General features: G+C 42.1%; 2 protein-coding genes across 3 annotated transcripts; one reads left to right on the forward strand and one right to left on the reverse strand.

The window, feature by feature from the left end:
• Positions 1-4,676: 4,676 nt before the first annotated feature.
• Positions 4,677-8,051, reverse strand: EXOC8 (exocyst complex component 8). The gene is made up of 2 exons (XM_030556883.1): positions 6,439-8,051; positions 4,677-5,766 (listed from the first exon to the last, which is right to left on the reverse strand). The coding sequence occupies exons 1-2, from the start codon at positions 7,957-7,959 to the stop codon at positions 5,158-5,160; spliced, it is 2,130 nt and encodes a 709-aa protein (XP_030412743.1). The 5' UTR covers positions 7,960-8,051; the 3' UTR covers positions 4,677-5,157.
• Positions 8,052-8,053: 2 nt separating this feature from the next.
• SPRTN (SprT-like N-terminal domain) lies at positions 8,054-17,500 on the forward strand. Of its 2 annotated transcripts, none has more exons than XM_030556885.1 (5): positions 8,054-8,640; positions 10,379-10,478; positions 11,553-11,681; positions 12,956-13,226; positions 14,368-17,500. In XM_030556885.1, exons 1-5 carry the CDS (start codon positions 8,135-8,137, stop codon positions 15,120-15,122), a joined length of 1,761 nt encoding a protein of 586 aa, XP_030412745.1. In that variant the 5' UTR covers positions 8,054-8,134; the 3' UTR covers positions 15,123-17,500. The 2 variants fall into 2 exon arrangements, with proteins under 2 accessions (XP_030412745.1, XP_030412746.1); XM_030556886.1 differs by having other exon boundaries at positions 8,571-8,645.

Below are 17,500 nucleotides of genomic sequence, written 5' to 3' on the forward strand. Positions count from 1 at the left end.
TTCATCTAAAAAAGGCAGAAAAGCAGTGATTCTGGAAGTGCCTCTGCATCATTTCTTCTCAGTGAGTTTTGCTGAATGCAACTGAAATTTACTAACTAAACCCCCAGTCCAACCAAGCACTTCAACACAATTAACTCTGAGCTCACAAGTAGTCCTATAGACTTCAGTGGGATTATTTATGTGCTTAAATTTAAGCACACACTTAAGTGCTTTGCTGGATGGAGGCCTGAAAGATTAATTATTACAAAATAGGCTGTCTTCTATCTTTGATTCTTATGCAAACTCCTACAAAGAGCAGAAAGAAGCAGCGATTTGAAGGGGGAAGTGCTGCTTCTTTCCGGCCACTGGCTGCGCGGCTGCCCCTGCTCCTTCTGAGTCCTCTGGCCCGGGCTCGCAGGGCTGCATTCCGAAAGGGTCTTTAGAGCTGCAGGCCAGGACCCCGCAGCCTCCTTAGCCCAGGGCCCTGCAGCCCCTAGTCCAGGTAGCCCTGCCCAGCGGGGGGTGGGGCAGCTCTCAGAATCGCGGCCATGGGGGCAGTGCCATGCTGCGCAGAGCCACGTGCACACTCCCTGCACCAAACAGGAGCTCTGCACCTCCTGCCTGCCCCAGCCCTGAACCTCTTCCCACACCCCCACCCTGAGCGCCCTCCCAGACCCTAACTCCCTCCCAGACCCCACATCGCACCCTGAGTGCTCTCCTGCACCCTAACTCCCTCCCAGACCATGCATCCCTAGCATCCCCAGCCCCAAGCCCCTGATGTAAGCCAGGGGCACCTCACCACCACAGTACAGTACAGAACAGCATATAATGCCTTTTGTCTGCCCCCAAAACATATCCTTGGAACCTAACCCCCCGCATTTACATTAAAACTTATGGGAAAATTGGATTTGTTTAACATCGTTTCACTTAAAGTTGCATTTTTCAGGAACTACAGCGTTAAGTGAGGAGTTACTGTACTGCCCTAAACAGTGCAACCGTACTGTTCACCACCTGGCCCAACCACTTCATTCTTAAGTTCCTTCAGAACTCTTGATTGTATACCATGGTAGCACCGGTGACTTGTTGCTCTTTTTTTACCAGATCGTTCCTCTCCTCTTCTGACAATTCATCTAAAGCATAGCACAGGGGTAGTAGCATCTCTCCAATATCTTCTGTAGTGAAGACTGATACAAACAAACTATTTAGTTTCTCGGTAAAGATTTTATCTTCCTTAATGGCTCTCTCCACCCTAGTAGTCCCATGGATTCACCAATTTTCTGGCAGAGTTCCTGCTTCTGACATACATTAAAAATGTGTCTTTTTGGTCTTCATTTGTTTGCTCTTTGCCTTCCTCATTTTCAGGTTACCCTCTATTGTTTATGCTTTCTATTGGCTTCACCGGGGTTGGATTACCATTTTCTGAAAAGTGCCTATTCAAATAACCTCTTGAAACTTATAACTTAATCATACTGGCTTTTATTTCCCCGCTTCCTTTTTGGTTTAAGGGTTGTGTTTGCATTCTATGACTCTGTTATGGAATGGTTAAGAATAACAATTTTACATTCCTTAATATTGAGTTTAGACCCCATGAGAGCAGCTTCCATATGTTTTTAAAATCTCCCTTTCCAACATTTAGTGTCACAGTCCTACATTTTTTTCCCACAGGATGTTAAACGTAATTACTTTGTGGTCACTATTATTTAGTGACACAACTACAGTTACTTCCTGAATCCATGCTTGTGTGCAACTTAGAACTATGTTGAGAACAGCCTCTACTCAATTCTAGAACAAGCTTTTCCAAGAAACAATCATTTAAGATGTTGAGAAATTGTTTCACCAAACTGTATCCTGTTATGTCAATTGCCTAGTCTGTATGCAAGTAACTGAACTGATACATTATTCAGTTGCCTCTTTCATCTACCTCAAAAGTGTGTTCTAAAGCCCGCTGAAATCACTGGTAGTCTTGCTATTGACATCAATAAGCACTGAATCAGGTCCTCAGTAGCTTTTTCCTGATCAGGAGGCTGGTTCAACACTTCTATTCCCCTACTACAATACTTCTATTCATATGACTAGGAATTTGTATCCATACAAAGTCTACTGTATAGTCCTCTCCACTCAGAAATGTTACAACATTAAAGTATCTGAAACACATCAACTCCCATGAGTAAAAATGTCTTGACTATATGCAGACATTCACAATTTTATCAAAGCAGCTAAAGGAATTATTGAATTTTACACACAATGCCCTCTCAAAATGAAAAAATTCTAATAACAGAAATATGAATAGTTAATCCAAATACTAAACTAAAATCTGAACAATACTCTCCCTACCTGCATTTTGTTTTAGGAAAAGAAAAGTGCTACCTAACAATAATGTAAGCAAATCTGAAATTTTATTTATTAAAAAGGGACTTTCAAAATGTTTATTTTAATCATAGCTATTTCAATTAGCGTACAAAGTGTGTGTTCAATTTAATTTATACTTCACTTTTCTCAGCCATAATTTATTTTGCCCTCATAAATTCTCAGTTGTGACAAACAGAATCACAAGGTACAAAATATCAATGATACCTAAAGTGATTTAGACAGCCCAAACTCCATATGCAAAAATTAGTGTGAATTTGTAGCAGCCAAGCAAATACAAGATTTGGTCAACAAAATCGAATGAAAGCCTGGACTTTCTGGTCTGCTAAAGCCACTGGGCAGATTCTGCCTCTTATATTGGGTGCTTCCCAACCTCTGGCATAAAGAGGGAGCATATCGGGAAAGACTGGGGTCACATCAGGGGCAGGAGAGGATATAGCAGAGCTGAGGTACACTACACTCAACCCTCTGCTGGCAGTAAAGAATGTTACTTCGGCAGCAACAACAGCAACAATTAGAAGAGGACACCCCTCCTACTCTATCTTATTGGGAAGCTCTGAATCATGGTGCTCCAACCCAGCTCCTTACAGCAAGCCCTCAGATACAGTGAAGAATCAGAGTCTTAATATTTAGTCTGTTGAACGGCAACAAATTCAAATGAGCTTTAAGTCAATTATTCAGCACTCCTAAATGAAAGTGTTATCTTCAGGAGTGGGGTGGAAAAAAGATACAGAATATATACCATTAAAAATAATAACCATAAAGGATGCTTTTTTGTTCTCTTTTATAACCAATATGAAAACGTTTCCCAAACTCATTAAGGCTGATGCATTTACCGTGCACTGGTGTGCATTCCAAAGAACGTATCAGCTATAAAAAACTCGACCAAACTGCCCTGGACTGTTGGATTCTGCTTTTCAGGGTAATGCAATGACACTTTCATGATACTTCAGTGTTGTCCAAGAGTTACCAGTGTGAGAACGAGCCATTAAATAAAGAGATGGAAATGTGGAAAAAAGGCTGGCTCTATAAAATCAGCTATTCACTTGCTTTTACTAGTTGAATGTTTGGCTACTATATGCTTTTATAAGATGCCTATCACCACAAGTTACTAAAGTTTCATTTAAAAGAGACAAGTTTAAAAGAGCACAAGTATGATTCTCATTTATGCCCATTAAGAGCCTATTAAGATTAATAATACAAAATTATTTGTAACAATATTGTTTTCTCATGATTAAGAAGATGTAAGATTACAAGAAGAGGAAGCTGAGAAAAATCAGAAGACTGGGCAGTGGTTTGAGTCTATAGTAAATTGCAAATTATTTTCAGAGACCTACACAGAACGAGATAGTAGTCACTGTTCAGATCTAAGTGAAGGGGCATCTACATAAAATACCCATGAAACTGGCACTCTAGTTGGCAGTCTCAGTAGTGAAACCAAGTAGATCAAAAAATCTTATTTCTGGCTGTGGTCCCTTCTACAATAGGGATTAAGGATATTGGCAGGATAGTGTATCTGTGGGGTGGATAAAGGATTTCAAATTTTCAATGTAATCAAGCACATATACTATGGTTGGTGTTTGAAGAGGGGGGAGGTTGTAAAAAGACTGAAACAGGTAATTTTTATAATGAATTACTGTACTGTAGGAAGCAACACTAATGAATTTGCAGTAACAGCCAGGTGGTAAATGTTTTGAAGAAGAACTACATAAGCGTCACTCTCTTTATGAAAAAGGTTTCTTCCTGTCTCTGCTATCCATGCCCTGGCACAAGTGAAGCTGAAATATAGTCTCCTAAACATGAAGTAGTACTTTAATGATGACCTTCTTCCAACCCACACAACTCAGTCTCACTTATGTTTTGAAACAAGCAGCCTTCTTTGCTATGGTTTCTATAGGTAGATAGGGGATAGCAATGTAGTTATACCCACATCTCAATAAACTACTGTGTGTGTGTGTGTGTGTGTGTGTGTGTGTGTGTGTGTGTGTGTGTGTGTGTGTGTGTGTGTGTGTGTGTGTGTGTGTGTAAGGGACCCACTCCTGCCCCCACGGAAGTCAACAGAAAAACAAAGTAAATACATAACATTACAAAATCTCAGTTATAACCATCTTAGGTGTTCTTTCTAACAGCAGGTAGAGCATTTCTTCAGGGAGGTAGGATTTTTAAGTTGACAACGTCCTTTTGCTAAACTAGGTAAGGAAATGTTTTCTTTTTTAATAACATCTTTAATCTGAGACTCTTTTTTTGAAGTGACTATGCGCTCTCTGTAGTGCTGATTGACTCTTGTTGTCAAGTAAATCTCTGCTTAAAGACTACCAGAGGGTGAATTCTGCAAATCCATAGAATTTACTCATGTTTGAAAGGTGGATGAGCTTCATAATGAACCACACTCATGGAATGCTTCAAATAAACTTAGCAATTAAACTCCTTTGGGAATATGCTACTTTTTTTAAATCACACAATTCAAAATGTGATTAGAGATTATATTTTACTTCTATATGTAGTACAAGTATGTAGATATTTCACTAACATTTTATTTGGCCCAAAGCAGAATGTAAAACATCACAACAGAGGCCATTAATGGGGAAAAGAAACATGCAATATAAGATTATCTGACCTCAATGCTTTTTTCCCTTAATTATTTAATTTTTCTTTCCCTTCCTTGTCTTCAGATTTGGTTCATGAGTTTTTAGCTAAAACAATGTTGCAGGTGGAATTCTGCAGCTTTCAGGAATTTGGAAAAGATTTACAAAATATATCTTCATAGACAACATTATTGATTGACTTTTGAAGAGAACACACAGGTTTCATTTATACGACAGAAGTTGTACTTTCAGGATTTACACGCATCAGTCTTGAAGCATTTCTCAGCTCCTGTAGTTGCTTAGCTGGCTTTCCAACCCCTTCCTCAAACCTTTTCTCCACAACAGGAAGGACAGTTTCATAAAGAAAAGATGCATTCTGCCTGATGAATGCTTTCTTTTCAGGGTCCTGTTCACACCGTAAACTGTAATCGACATGCTGGACAGCCACAAGGATGATCTCCACTAGGCCTTCCAGGAGAACCATGTGCAGCTCTGGGAAATACAGCTTGAGTGCTTCCTCCAAGAAGGCCATAGTCTGCTTGGTAAAAGCCACCACAGTGTAGCTAAGGTTCACCCAGCAGTCATCACCAGTGTATTGGTCAAAACTGCTCATCCCACAGCTCCTCATCTCCTCTCTGAGTTTCCCCAGAGCCTCTGGGGTCATCAGGTTCATCCTTCTCCACATCTCTTCAGAGTTGCGATGCTTGGTGGCCTCAATGATGATATCCTTGTAGCTCTGCAAAGCTCCTTTGATATCCTTCACCAACAAGGCATGAATGATGAAAGTGAGGTCCAGCCCTATCTCGCTGAGCTGCTTGCAGTGCTCCTTCGCTACCTTTAATAATAAAATTAATTAATATTTATCTGGATATCTTATATCCTCAATGTTTTACAGACTAATTTAGTTAATCACCATGTTACCCTTAAAAGTATCAGCCCTATTTTATAGATATGAAAAATAAGGCAGAGATTAAATGTGTCGTAACAAAAAAAGAGACTGATTTTATACATTTATAGTAGAAATGCAGATCTTTTCTGCCACAGAACACTACGGACAACTAGAGCAGTAATAGGATCATGTCATAAGAGCCTGAAAGCTAGGCAATTAAGTAATAATGGATTTTTAGTATTTTTTTTAATTGTTAATCCATATTCAAATCCAATCCAATCTCTTTGGAGAAAGGCATATTCAAATTTTAATAAATAAATCTTATCCCTTTAATTAAGATGTGAAAGAGCTGACAAACTTTGCAATCTCCAGTCAGTCTTTGGGCAAACATAGGAAAACCAAACTTGGCATTGCAGATATTCACAGGATAAAAGACAAGCAGAAAAAAAACCCCACAACAAAAAAGCCTTTCACACATCATAAAGAAGCAGTACACCTTTCAGACCAAAGCCACAGAGGTAATCAGTAAGCGAACAAGGATTATAAATCAGAAGTTACTGGTTTCTTCCAGGAATGGGGTCAACTCACCAGACCATACTGCCTTCCTTACATACTTACCTTCACACACTCAGCAGCCGTGGACAAGCTCTCTTTACTGTCGAATACTTGCTTGCTAAAGGCATCTACAAACATCCTCATAGCCGAGCGGGCCCACACAATGAAGGCAGAGTAGCAGCCACTGTTACCAGCAAAGTCTGTCTCAAACTCCCTGGCAGTTTCTAGCAGGCTGGTAAAAAAGACATGGCAAAGCTTGTGGATGTAGAGCAGAGTGGCACCCTCAATGCGCAGTTGTCGGATTGCTGTGTGCACCGCAGCTGCCCTGTTCTTCAAGAAAAGCTCACATGCCTTGGTGGACTGGCCCAAGCGAATGAGCTGGGACACAGCCCGGCGAGTGGCCCTAGGACCACCTCGTAATGACCGATCTGGAGATAGCTCAAACACCAGCACATCGGTGAGCTGCCTGACTCGCTCATCTACCTTGGCTCGAAGCTCCCTCACTGGCTGACTCAAGGCCTTGTATCCCAAATACTCATTCAGCTTATCCAACAGGTCCACTGCCCCCTCAAAATCTCTCTGGGCAATGCAGACATCTAGGTCTTCAGGCAACTCCTGGATCCACTCCAGGGACAAATCTACTGTCTCTTCCTCAGGTGGGGGTTCCTTTTCATCTTCTTGGTCAAAGGGATTGGTGGTCTCAGGAGGTGGGAGAGCAGCCCGTGGCAGGGCCTCCTGCTCCAGCCTCAGCTTCTCACTGAGGGCACGGTTCCGCTTGGTCTCCTCCAGCACCTCCAGCCACTCCTTCTTGATCTTGGCATTCTCGGCCTGGAAGATGCGGCTCTCAGGAAACATGAGCAGCTTGAACATGTCCTTCATGGGTGGATTGTCCTTGACATTGATCACAGCCAACCCTTCCAGGGGGTAGAGGGCGTCGTAGCGGTAGGCGCCACGCCGGTTGGGCAGCCAGGTGGCCACCAGCAGACAATCGTTCATGAGGAAGGCATGCACCCGCTGGATCTGCGCCATGTGGTCCGCGTCGTACTCCACCAGATCCCCGTTGTAGACGAGATACTTGCCGGGGCTCTCGGGGAGCAGGTCCCGGCAGCCCTCCACCTTCTCCAGCAGGGTAGTGAGCGTGCGCTGCCGCCCCTCCTCGCTGGCGGCGGCCTCCTTGGCCGAGAGGGGAAGGAAGGGGTTGCTGTGGGGGTCGGAGGCGGCGCGGCGGGCGCCCAGGGCGGGGTCGTCGCGGTCGGCCTGCAGCAGCAGGGCCTGGGTGACGGCCTCCATGATGCCCTTCTGCTCGGTGAGGATGTGGCTGAGCTGGTACATCTCGCTCTCCAGGTAGCTGATCTCGCGCGCCGTCTCGATGAACTGGCGGTAGTTCTGGTAGACGTTGCGCTTGAGGCTCTGCGCCGTCTCCTCGCTCAGCGCCTGGATGCGCTGCCGGTGCTCCTGCAGGTCCCGGTCCCCGTCCGACTGCTGCGACAGCTGCTTCACGTACTCGCCCGCCGCGAAGCCTCCCGACTCCAGCTGGCGCCGCAGCCGGCTCCCGCCCACGCCGTCACCCAGCGGCAGCGCCATCGGTAGTGCCGGCAAGGAGGCCTCTAGCCCCGACACACCGAGAGCGGAAGACGGGTGACAGCAGATACAAGACTGGTGCTACTGCGTTTGCGCCAGGATTGCACACCAGCTACTGCAGCATACTGCGCATGCGCTTAGAGCGACACGTTTGAATGGCGTAATATTCCTGCGTCAGATGCTGTACTGCGCAAGCGCTGATTGGGGGGGCAGTAAAGTTGAGTGTGGGACGCTATCGGCGCACGCGCAAGAGGAAAGTGGTAGAATACGCAAGTGCGGAGAAGTGGGCAACAGGAGAGTGCCCAGCGGTATTGCGCATGCGCCAGAATCCAAGGGAACGGTTGTCGGTTGGGAGCCCGAACCCTCGCCCAGTGCGCTTCCCGCCCGTGCTCCGTCGGGGCAGCAGCCGAGCCAGGGCTGCTCAGGGAGCCGCTCCTCGATGGACGGGGACTTCCTGCTGGCGCTGCGCTTACAGGCGCAGTGGGAGGAAGAGGAGGAAGCGGCCTGTAGCGAGTCCCCGGCCGGCTCCTCAGCGCCGCCGCGGCTGCTCTCCGTGGTGGACGAGGCCTGGGAGCTGCTGGACCCGAGCCCCGACGTACGCGGCCTCTTCGTGCAGTTCAACGAGACGCTGTTCTGGGGGAAGCTGGCGGCCGTGGCGGTGACGTGGAGCCCGCGCATGACGCTGTACGGTAACGGCGGCGGGCGGCGGGCTCGGGGCGCTGCGGGAGCTGGATCGAGCGGCCGCGCTGATCCCAGAAACGCGCGGCTCCGGGTAAAGCTGCCGGGAGGGGGTCTGGGATCGCAACCTCGGGAACTTCGCCGGGGAACTGGTTCAAACTATAACTTAGGCCCTGGCTACACTTGCAGCTGTAGCGCGTGGGATTTAAACCGGCCCTCCGAGAGCACAGCAGGGAAAGCGCCGCCCTGTGTTTACACTGTCAGCTGCAAGAGCACCGGCTGGCAACATTGGCAGCTCTTGCAGTGGCCACAGAGAGCAGTGCATTGTGGTAGCTATCCCAGCATGCAAGTGGCTGCAGCGTGCTTTTCAAATGGTGGGGTGGAGTGTGTATGTGGGAGGAGAGACTGTGTTTTGGGGGGCAGAGAGTGTGTCAGCATGCTGCCTTGTAAGTTCAGACAGTGGCAAGGGGAAACCCTGACTTCACTCCCCTCTTGCCTCTCTCTTATATGTACACATGCCACCAAGCCAGGTGGCAGCAGCAGCATTCCACAGTAGTGGTTGCGTTGTGTCCTGGTGCAGATAAGCGTGCTGGCTGTCAGAAATGGAGCTTTGAAAGGGGATATCTGCATGCCTGCAGCCCACTTCAAAACAATGACCAGAGTGGCCACTTGGCTTGAGGGGATTATGGGATGTTTATGGAGGCCAATCACAGTCCAGTAATGCAGCGTGTCATCCACATTGACACCTGGGTGTTTCAGCCAGGACATAGCAAGCTCTATGCTTCTCGTGAAGGAGGATTACTGGGGCACTCCAGCCGCAGGGTCCAGGTGCTCAGAGTGCCTTGCCAGTGTGGACATATCAGGAGTTAGGGTGCTCGGGGCTGATTTAATGCGCTCTAACTTGCAAGTGTAGCCAAGCTCTCAGATACTGACCTGCTCCTGGAGGGGGCGATGTGGGGAGAAACCTGCCACACATCTGCAAAGGCGGTGGAGCGCCTCGTGTTCCTACAGACAGGTCACTGAGCCAACAGAGAGAGAATCACCAGAAGATGTGCCTTGGCCTTTCAGACAGACTTCTGTCAGCAGTGCCCCACAAGGTGGTGTATTACAGTGAGGTGCGAGGTCAGGTGCTGGTGTCTCTCTAGCTCACTTGGAATAGTTAATTCCTATTACCACTGCTCAGGACGTGACCTGTTCAGTGACATCATGTGTCACACTCTACTGACTGGATGCTTACAAACTGAAAATCCCTCCTTGGCTTCACACACCAGAAATGTGTTTCCCACTAAAGTAGGTAAACCTGGCAGAGCATTATAACAGGCTGTACAGTAAGTACTGTTAGTCTGTGTGTGGTAAACTCAAGATGTATATGACTGCATATTACACTTACTGTAAGATGTAGCTCTTCTATTTTGTTTTCACCAAATGTTTGTTTTGAAAGATTTCAGAAAGGGGAAACTCAAGTGAAAGCAGTAGCAATATAGTCAGATGTTTTAGGATTATTTTAGAAGATTTTTTTTTTTTTGCCATTTCCTAGTTTGTACTGTAAAATTATTGATTAAACTCTGGATAATTCTTGTTTTTTGGACTTCAGCAATGTTGTGTTCTTTGAAGAGTTGTTAAAAGTTCTTGGTTTACTTGGCAATGTTAAGAGGACCAGTATTTGTGTGTTTAATTCTCAGTTCTGCTCCACCAGCTACAAAAACAAATAGAAGTCTAACTTTTGCTTATTTTTCTTTTTTAGATGTGCTGGAGTGTGCAGCTATGAAGGAAGAGGTGGGATGTGTTCCATCCGCCTTAGTGAGCCACTCTTAAAGCTAAGACCAAGAAAGGATCTTGTAGAGGTATTTTAAGACATTTCATCTATGTATAAACTTATTGTAAGTCTCCTGAAGTGTATCCTGTCTTAAATTTTGTACTGGAATTCGTAATGCACAATGTCATCTAGATTATAAAATAGTCTTTGCTTTGATAAGAAACTTGTATTAATTGCTTACTGGTGGTTGTCTAAGTATGCAAAATTATGGTAATCTCAGTCAGAATTTTTCTGAACTGACACCCTTATGGGTAAGGCCCAAAGTCATCCACCCATTTCCCAAAAATAGGAAAAATGTTTTCGAGGGATTTAAAATGTTAAAAATATAAAGTTGGCTTCAGAATGCAAAATAAAATTATTTCAATTCAGTCTCCTGGCTGAGCAGCCCAGTAACACAAAAACTAGGATGAAGGATTTGATCATACATGTCAAGTATCAGAGGGGTAGCCGTGTTAGTCTGGATCTGTAAAAAGCAACTGAGATTCCTGTGGCACCTTATAGACTAACAGATGTATTGGAGCATAAGCTTTTGTGGGTGAATACTCGTGCCTGACGAAGTGGGTATTCACCCACAAAAACTTATGCTCCAGTACATCTGTTAATTTATAAGGTGCCACAGGACTCTTTGTTGATCACACTTGTAAGTTTCATGGTGTTCCTCAGTTCTTTGCCAGTTCTGTTGTTGTGAGCTAGTTGGAAATTAAAGTTGTACAAGATTTGTATTCTGAAGTGCTCAGAATCTGCATCCCACTGCTGGCTCACAAGCATCACTTTTCTCCTGGGGAAATATATTTTTTTAAAAAGTCTAATTCAGGGGAGATCAGATTTTGAATATGTCATTATTCTTCATAGTAATGTCCTTTTGAATGCCCTTTAGGACAAATGGAGACAATGTGTGGATTTTGCAGTTTGGAGAAAAGAATACAACAACAACTAAAAATCATCCTATGACCCGTATAAATTTTATTTCCATGCATTTGCAATCTGAATATCAAGATGCATAGAAAGTAGTAAAGCCAAAACGAGCTATTAGCTATATTTTAAAATAATATAGCATATATTTTTCAGAAAACATCTAGCAATTAAATTATTTTTGTTTCAGACACTCTTACATGAAATGATTCATGCCCTGTTATTTGTCACTAACAATGACAAAGACCGTGAATCCCATGGGCCAGAGTTTCGCAAACACATGCGTCGTATCAATCGCCTAACTGGAGCCAATGTTACAGTAAGTTGTTTTTACTCAACAAAATACAATCTAGAAAATTTAATCTATATTTTCTATTCAGGTACTATGTAACTAGATATTTCAAATACAGTATGATAAATATGTTGGCATTTATTGTTAGCCATAGCTGGTATGAACAGCTTTGGGTAGAGAGAGCTTTGTACCAGCTGCACTAGTTACGGGGGTTGGGGAGCAAGCAGGTTGAGTAGAGTGCAGTAAAACCTGTTTGGGAATATGTAACTCTTTTTTTATTTTTATATAATAATTTTTTTTAAAAATACCATATCTCTGGAGCCATTTTGGTTGAATATTTGTTTTTAATTTTTTTTTGGTGTTATAAACTCTTAAAGGAAAAAGCCTTCAACTTCAGGATACAATTTGGGAACTGAAAATCCAGTTTGCTTTTAAGATTTAATAAAAGACTGTTGGGTTAATCAAAAATTTTTTATTTTAAAGCTCACATCTATCTTGTTACTAATGGCTTTGATAAATATGTTAAGTTTTGAATAAAATTCTAATTTATATTTTTTATGGTGTTTCTTCCTCCATATTTTTTCTTTTTAGAAAATGAAAACCGAATCATCAGTTTCTTTTGTTTGTAGTCAAACTTGGTATTTTACTTCCTGGTTTTCACATATTCTTACTGCAGTGCACTGATTGGGAACAAACAGCAGTTGCAGATAGGGCTTTTTAATGAATTCAAACAAAATATCCAGCAAAAATTTCTATTGGTTTTAAGTTTTCTAAAAGCCTTGTTTTTACAGTATCTAAATTTTGGGCCAAATTTGACCCAACAATTTTCCTTTAGCTGAATAATAATAATAGATAACATTAAAATTCAAGAAGATTCTGAACTCCAGTTACTAACTTAAAAATGCAAGGAGGGGAGTTGATTTATTCCTCAGTCTACGTGCAGAATAAAGCTTCATGAAAGGGAAACAAGCATTGATCCATCATTGCTTAATATCTTAGTGCACAGAGTGCTAGTTAATATTTAATGGTTATTAGTATGCAAGACTGTGCTGTCCATATATCAGGCTTTTTTGTTTTTGGAGGGAGGGAAAAATTATATTTACTTGAAAGTGGTTTCTATGCATTCAGTAGGCTCTCTGCTAGTAGATAAATCATGTACTGTTTTCCTCCTGGCTTTCTGAGGATTTTCCCCATGAGTGTCAGTAGTAAGTAGTTAAAGAATGCTAGCATATCTCAAACATGTAGAGTTGAATGAGTAATATGAAATGGAAATGACTGTTGTATTTTTGTTTTACGCTTAGATTTATCACAATTTTCATGATGAGGTGGATTCATATCGCCAACACTGGTGGCGATGTAATGGCCCATGTCAGAGTAGAAAACCTTATTATGGATATGTGAAACGTGCAATGAATAGGGCACCCTCTGCGCGAGACTTCTGGTGGTCTGACCACCAACAGACCTGTGGAGGCACATTCTCAAAAGTAAAGGAGCCAGAAAACTGTTCTAAAAAAGGCAAGGAGAAAACCCAGCTAGCCAAGCTTTCAAACTCTGAGCCATCTGATACTAAAGGTATGTGACTCTGTTCTCACTTTTCTTCCCTTCAGACCCACTCCTGCCCTATACAGTACTCCAACAAATGCAAGTAGATCAAACACTGGGGAAGTTTAGTTTTAAGATTTTCTGTAATGTTGGATTTGGTTCACATGTTTTTTTAATGCGGGTGTTGCATTAAAGTTATAGCATATCTAAAGGTCTTTGCAGCGCTATGTAGTCATCAATATTTTTCCTCTAAAAATATGAAGAACCAAATAACTCAGATTTCTGGATTTACCTGTGATCTATCTTACTGTTAGCAAATCATAATTAAAATCACAGCACCTGGCCATTCAAAGGCTTATGAAAATGTCATTCCATCTGTATTAACTTTCATCCCAGAATTTTAAGCAGAAAACTTGTTATGCAGCCATGGCCCTGTGTATTTCAGGGAAACAGAACTTGCAGCAGAATCTTCATCCTGCACAGCAAAATCAAAGACTTAGGTTCTACAATACTATTAGAAGTTTCTTGTCCTTATCATTGTGAGGAGAGCCTGCTAAGCAGTGTTACCTTTCTGAATCTGTAACTAGCCAGATATAATATGAATTAACCACCTTATTTATTGCAGGTGGTTGCTAACTCCTGAAAATGAGTGTAAAATTTCAGTATTCACTATTTCACAGGTGATGACTTTAGCAGAAACCTTTAGCTAATATGATTAACCCACAATCCTCACCTCTCTCCCACCTGCCAAGTGGTACAACTGTCCTCTATCCAGCTTCCAAAATCAACATTTTCTCACCAGTCCCATACTTGACAACTATTGATGCATTACTTCGTTATCAATATGAAAATATACAATATATTAGACTGAAATATGGTGACATAAAATTGAATATAAAAAACAGGAAGAGTACTGCATTTATCATAAATTTGCTGCTTATATTAATTAAAAAGCGCCTTTTTATTTAAATCAAGCTGCTGCAAAAGTTTGTCAGAATTTGGGGGATCTTACCACAGAACTTAGCTCCAGCCTGCTGTGAAATAACAGGCTGGTATTCAAGTCCTATTTTAACTTCTTAAAAGTCAAACAGCAAGTTGTTTAGTTAACAGACTTGATACTCAGGAAATGTAGTAGATTAGAACAAAGTTACTAATCACTCATCTTTTGCAGGAAGGATACATGGAGGTGATATACGAAGCCTAATTCCTTTTAGTGGAAAAGGATATCAGCTTGGAGGAACAGGCCTTTGGTCCCCCGAAAGACACAAAAGTTCTAACAACAGTATTAAGGGCAGAGAAATACCCAGTCCACAACGTTATTCAGTAGCTGGAACTGCAAGATCAGTTCCTAAAAATGAACTAAAATTTGAATCAAACATATTCAGTACCAGCATTTCCCATCCAGTTTTTACTGATAGCGCCAAACATAAGAACAGCTTTGCTTTGCACCACGAGTTTCCTAAAATATCTGTCGCTAATACAAAAGCTTACAGGAATGTTGATGGGTCGCCTGTTAAAATTCCTCCTGTTAATGGAGGAAATCTGAACCAAAGTCCTACAAACGCTAAGTCGGTTTTTCCATCTTTTAATGAGACACCAAAACAAACCTCTTTTGGACAAGCTGAGACAACTCTAAGATCCTGGGTTTCATCCCAGGGAAATAGCAGCTTTGAAAATGGTGGTATACCACAGAAACGGCCAAAAATGGAAGACAAATCTGCCTTTGTAAACTACTTTATAAAGAGAGAGAGTACTGATGGCACTTTTAGAACTAGCACTCCTCTAAAAAACAATGCTGAACCAACAGTGCCCTCTGAAAGTTGTAGTTCTGCTGTTAGTCAGGATAAAAAGGTTAGTTGTCCTGTTTGCCAGACCGAGGTTTTGGAAACCAAAATAAATGAACATCTAGACTCTTGTCTGACATAAGCTTTGAAATGCAATCTCACAATTAAGTGCTAAGAATTGTTTGAAATCTTCAAATTACATTGCTCAGGGTTTATCCAATTATGATTGTTGTCATGTGCCTGTACACTGGCCTATAGTGTCCAAGCTGGAAACTTTCCTATATGTGTAAAGTGGAGTCAGAATTTCAGCACGAAGGAAGGGCAATTCTGATTTTTTGGAGTTGCATGTTAGGATCTGATTTATATACTCTCATGGTGCTTGTGTCCCAAAGAGCCTAAGGCTATACGTGCACTACTAAGCCTGCATTGGCAAATATATATGCCAGCACAGATGAGAGGAGGAATTCTGTTGGTGTGGGAACAGCGCCTCCCTGAATGATTTTAGCTGTGCCAACAGAAGCCCTCTTCTGTCCGTATAGCTGTGGTCTATGTTGGTGGTGTAGTTGGAATAAGTGTTGCTATGAGATACGGTTTTTCTACACCCAGACCAACATAGCTATGTTGGTATACATTTTGAAGTATAGACCAGGCCAAATACACTCCTGATTTTAGTAAATGCATTTGTGGTTGGGTTACATTTTTACTGCAGAACCTAAGTATGTCTCCTCCCATGGTAATACTTACTAGATTCTGAAATCTTAGATGAGTTCTAAAAGCAACTTAACATTTTTAACCATGTTTTGTCTTTTTGTACTTCTCCTTGGTCCCCAAAATGTTCTTTAACTTACCCCTGGCCACCTTTAAATGTAACTTCTAAACTGTCCTCTTCCACATATACTGATACCAACTTATCAGTTTACCACAATGTGTTAAATAGTGGGCATTTTTTATTATGATAACACCAAATATTGTGTTTAGGCCACAGCTACCGACTCTCCAGAGATCAGTTTCACCCAAAACTTTTTAAAGGGCGGTAGAAATGAGGGTGGAATTAGATTCAAATTATGGCTATGTTCACATTGCCAGCGAGGGGTGTGATTCCCCTGCTCATATACACATACTCACTCTAGCTCTCTTCAATACATACCCCTTAGTTTCAGGTGGGTAGGCATTCAGCTCAGCCATATCTCTGCTGCTGCTACCTGTGTTACTGCAGCTACATTGCTTTTTATATTTGCACTAGCTGGATGAGAGTGCAAGTACGTGTGCACAATCGGAATCGCACCTCGCTGGCAGTGTAGACATAGTTTAAATCTTCAGCAAAAATGTGGAGCAGCTTAGAAGTTAAAAAATAAAATACAATAAGTCTTAGTAGAATCTTGAGTAAGTGAAAGCATGGGTAGAAAATTAGTGATATGGGAGGGATTCTAGATACTTAATATTGTTTGGTGCATTTGATGAAGCATTAGGCTTTAGACTTAAGGACCTATTAGAAATACATATTGGGTTTTGAAGCATTGGTTGTTAAGAGGGACAAGAATAGGAGCTGAGGAATTTAAACATCCTTATAGCGTTAAGGCATAAGATTATAAATTTTTGTTTGGCCACTTTGGCTTGTTTTTAATGTGCATGGTTGGCATGCAAGCAGGAACAGCTAGTTCATTGTCCAACAGTCTCCACTTTTTTTCCTTCTCTCCCTCACACTGGCCTTGCTGCATATATTGACACTTCAGTGGCTTTAACTCCAAGAATGTGTAGAATACGTTTCTGTATATTTGAACCCTAAAGGCTAAAACCACCAAGAGTAAAACTAGGGGTGAGCACAAGTAGCAAAACTAGAAGACATTGTCATATCACTAGTCCTGGCCCAGAATTCTAACTGAAGGCCTGAATTTAAATGAAGATTTCCAGTTGTATTCACATTCCAGAAAGGCATCAGATTGCAAATCAGTGCCAGAGCTTTGCTTTGCTTCCTTACCAGCCTAATCAGTATATGCTAACAGCATTCTATTACATGTTAGGATTACCAAGTAAGATGTATAAAGCCTACTGAAATGTCTGCATTTCTATTGGTGCACTAAAAGTATTTAACTGACTGGTTTGTAGGTGACTTGAGCAATACTTCCACAGTTTAAACTAGCCTTCCAGACAAACATATTGTACACTAGGTTGATTTTTGTACTGCTGGTAGGTATATAGGATGGCTATGATGCAGACAAAAGTGTAATTACAGGTTGTCTTGTTATAAATGTAACGTCGCTTACAGTTGACTTCCTCTGAAATGAGGAATAAACAGATCAGACAGTTATGGAATTTGACCAGTGCTAACTAATATCTGGTTTCAAAGTACAGGAAAAAAAATCCCTAAGAATGCATAGAAGGTACATGGGTTTTTTTTTGTAGAAACTGCATTTTAAAATACTGATATTACAGAAATGTTTTAATAACCTTAACAAAAATGTTATGCATATTCTGAATAAATTATGATGCTGAACCTTGGGTTGCTAAGTCTGGTTTTCA

The sequence above is a fragment of the Gopherus evgoodei genome, chromosome 3, assembly GCF_007399415.2.
Source record: "Gopherus evgoodei ecotype Sinaloan lineage chromosome 3, rGopEvg1_v1.p, whole genome shotgun sequence".
NCBI lineage: Eukaryota > Metazoa > Chordata > Testudines > Testudinidae > Gopherus > Gopherus evgoodei.